The sequence below is a fragment of the Carlito syrichta genome, unplaced genomic scaffold, assembly GCF_000164805.1.
Source record: "Carlito syrichta isolate Samal-C Ts95f unplaced genomic scaffold, Tarsius_syrichta-2.0.1 Scaffold316424, whole genome shotgun sequence".
NCBI classification, from domain to species: domain Eukaryota; kingdom Metazoa; phylum Chordata; class Mammalia; order Primates; family Tarsiidae; genus Carlito; species Carlito syrichta.
The window spans coordinates 78,384-80,056 of NW_007260520.1; the positions used below are offsets into that span (position 1 = coordinate 78,384).

General features: G+C 47.8%; 1 protein-coding gene across 1 annotated transcript in view; it reads right to left on the minus strand.

The window, feature by feature from the left end:
• Positions 1 to 1,550: 1,550 nt before the first annotated feature.
• RINL (Ras and Rab interactor like) overlaps positions 1,551 to 1,673 on the minus strand; it is a 7,787-nt gene continuing 7,664 nt past the window's right edge. Inside the window, exon 8 of the mRNA XM_008074396.1 lies at positions 1,551 to 1,610. Within this exon, the coding sequence (XP_008072587.1) occupies positions 1,551 to 1,610 (60 nt within the window). The remainder of the gene's footprint in view (positions 1,611 to 1,673) is intronic.

Below are 1,673 nucleotides of genomic sequence, written 5' to 3' on the forward strand. Positions count from 1 at the left end.
CGCTACCACGCCCGGCTGATTTTTTTGATTTATTGTAGAGATGAGGTCTCGCTGCCCAGGTGGGTCTCGAACCCACGGGCTCAGGCAATCCACTCACCTCAGCCTTCCAAAGGTGCAGGATTACAGGCTGAGCCACAGAGCCCGGCTGTTTTGTTTTTTTTTTTTAATTATTGTAAAAATGAGGTCTTGCCAAGTTGCCCAGGCTGGTCTTGAACCCATGGGCTCAGGCGATCCTCTCTCCTCTGCCTCCCAAAGTTCTGGTATTACAGGCATGAGCCACCATATCTGGCAATCTCTACTTTTTAATTTGAGCGTTTAGACAATTTACATGCGGTTTAATTTGATATGGCTATGTGTAAATTTATCTTCTTGCTATTATATATATTTTATATATCTCTTTTGTTTCCTTTTTTCTTTTTGTCTTTTATTGGAAGTGTAGTTTTTGTTATTTCATTTTATTTATTTTGTTTACCTAATAGCTATATATATATATTTAAAATCTTGAGTCTCACTCTGTTGCCCAGGCTGGAGTGCAAGGGCACGCTCATGGCCATTACAGCCTTGACCTGCTGGGCTAAGGTGATCCTTCTGCCTCAGTCTTCCAAATAGCTGGAACTACACATGTGAGCCACCACACCTGGCTAATTTTTTGCTTTATTGTAGAAGGTCTCACCAAGTTGTCCAGGCTGGTCTCGAATCCGTGGGCTCAGGCAATCCTCTCACCTCTGCCTCCCAAAGTGCTGGGATTACAGGCATGAGCCACCGTGCCCAGCTGAACATGGACATTTAACACAATAAATAAATATATCATACAGTATGTTAGGAAGTGATGTGGAAAAAAAGATCAGGATGAGAAAGTGTGCTGGTTTTTTACCGCTGCTGTAACAAATTACCACAATCTCAGTGGCTTTAAAAAACACAAATTTATTGTCTCACAATCTTGGAGGTCAGAATTCCAAAATGAGTCTTTGGGGTCTAAAACGGGTGGACTTTCTTCTGGAGGCTCCAGGAGAAAATCCATTCCGCGTCTTTTTCAGCTTTTAGAGAGTCTGCATTTCTTGGCTGTTGCCCACATCACTCGGCTTCTGCTTGAGACATCACTCCTTTTCTGACTCTGACTCTTAAAGGACCTGACTGCACGGGACCCACCAGAATCCATAACCTCCCCGTCTCCTTCTTTAATGTAATTACACCTGCAAGTTGCCTTTTACTACATAAGGTAACATATTCACAGATTCTGGGAAGAGAACACGGACATCTTTGGAAGGGACTGCCACAGGGAGTCAAGTCAGAGGTGTCGTTCTTTCAGACAGGGGTGTCTGGGTTGCCTCACCAGGGCGACATTTGGGTAAAGACCTGAAGGAGGGGAGGGAAGAAGCAGAGTGGATATTACGGAAGGACATTCCAGGAAGCAGGAACAGCCCGTGTGAAGGTCCAGAAGGGGGCCGTTTCCTTTCCTGGGAACCCCCTCCTCCTCGCTGCCCCTAGGCCTCAAGGTCAGGAGGCGGTGCTGTCCGAGGTGCCGTCCCGGTGCCTCCTCATCTTGACCCCTAATCACTGGTCCCTGGCTCTGTTTCTGCTGCCCATGGCTCCTCGAAGGGCAGGTCGGCCTGCGGGGAGAGGGGAGCTGGGTCAGGGGGGCCACAGGTCCCGCCCTCCCCTCCACCTGCAGC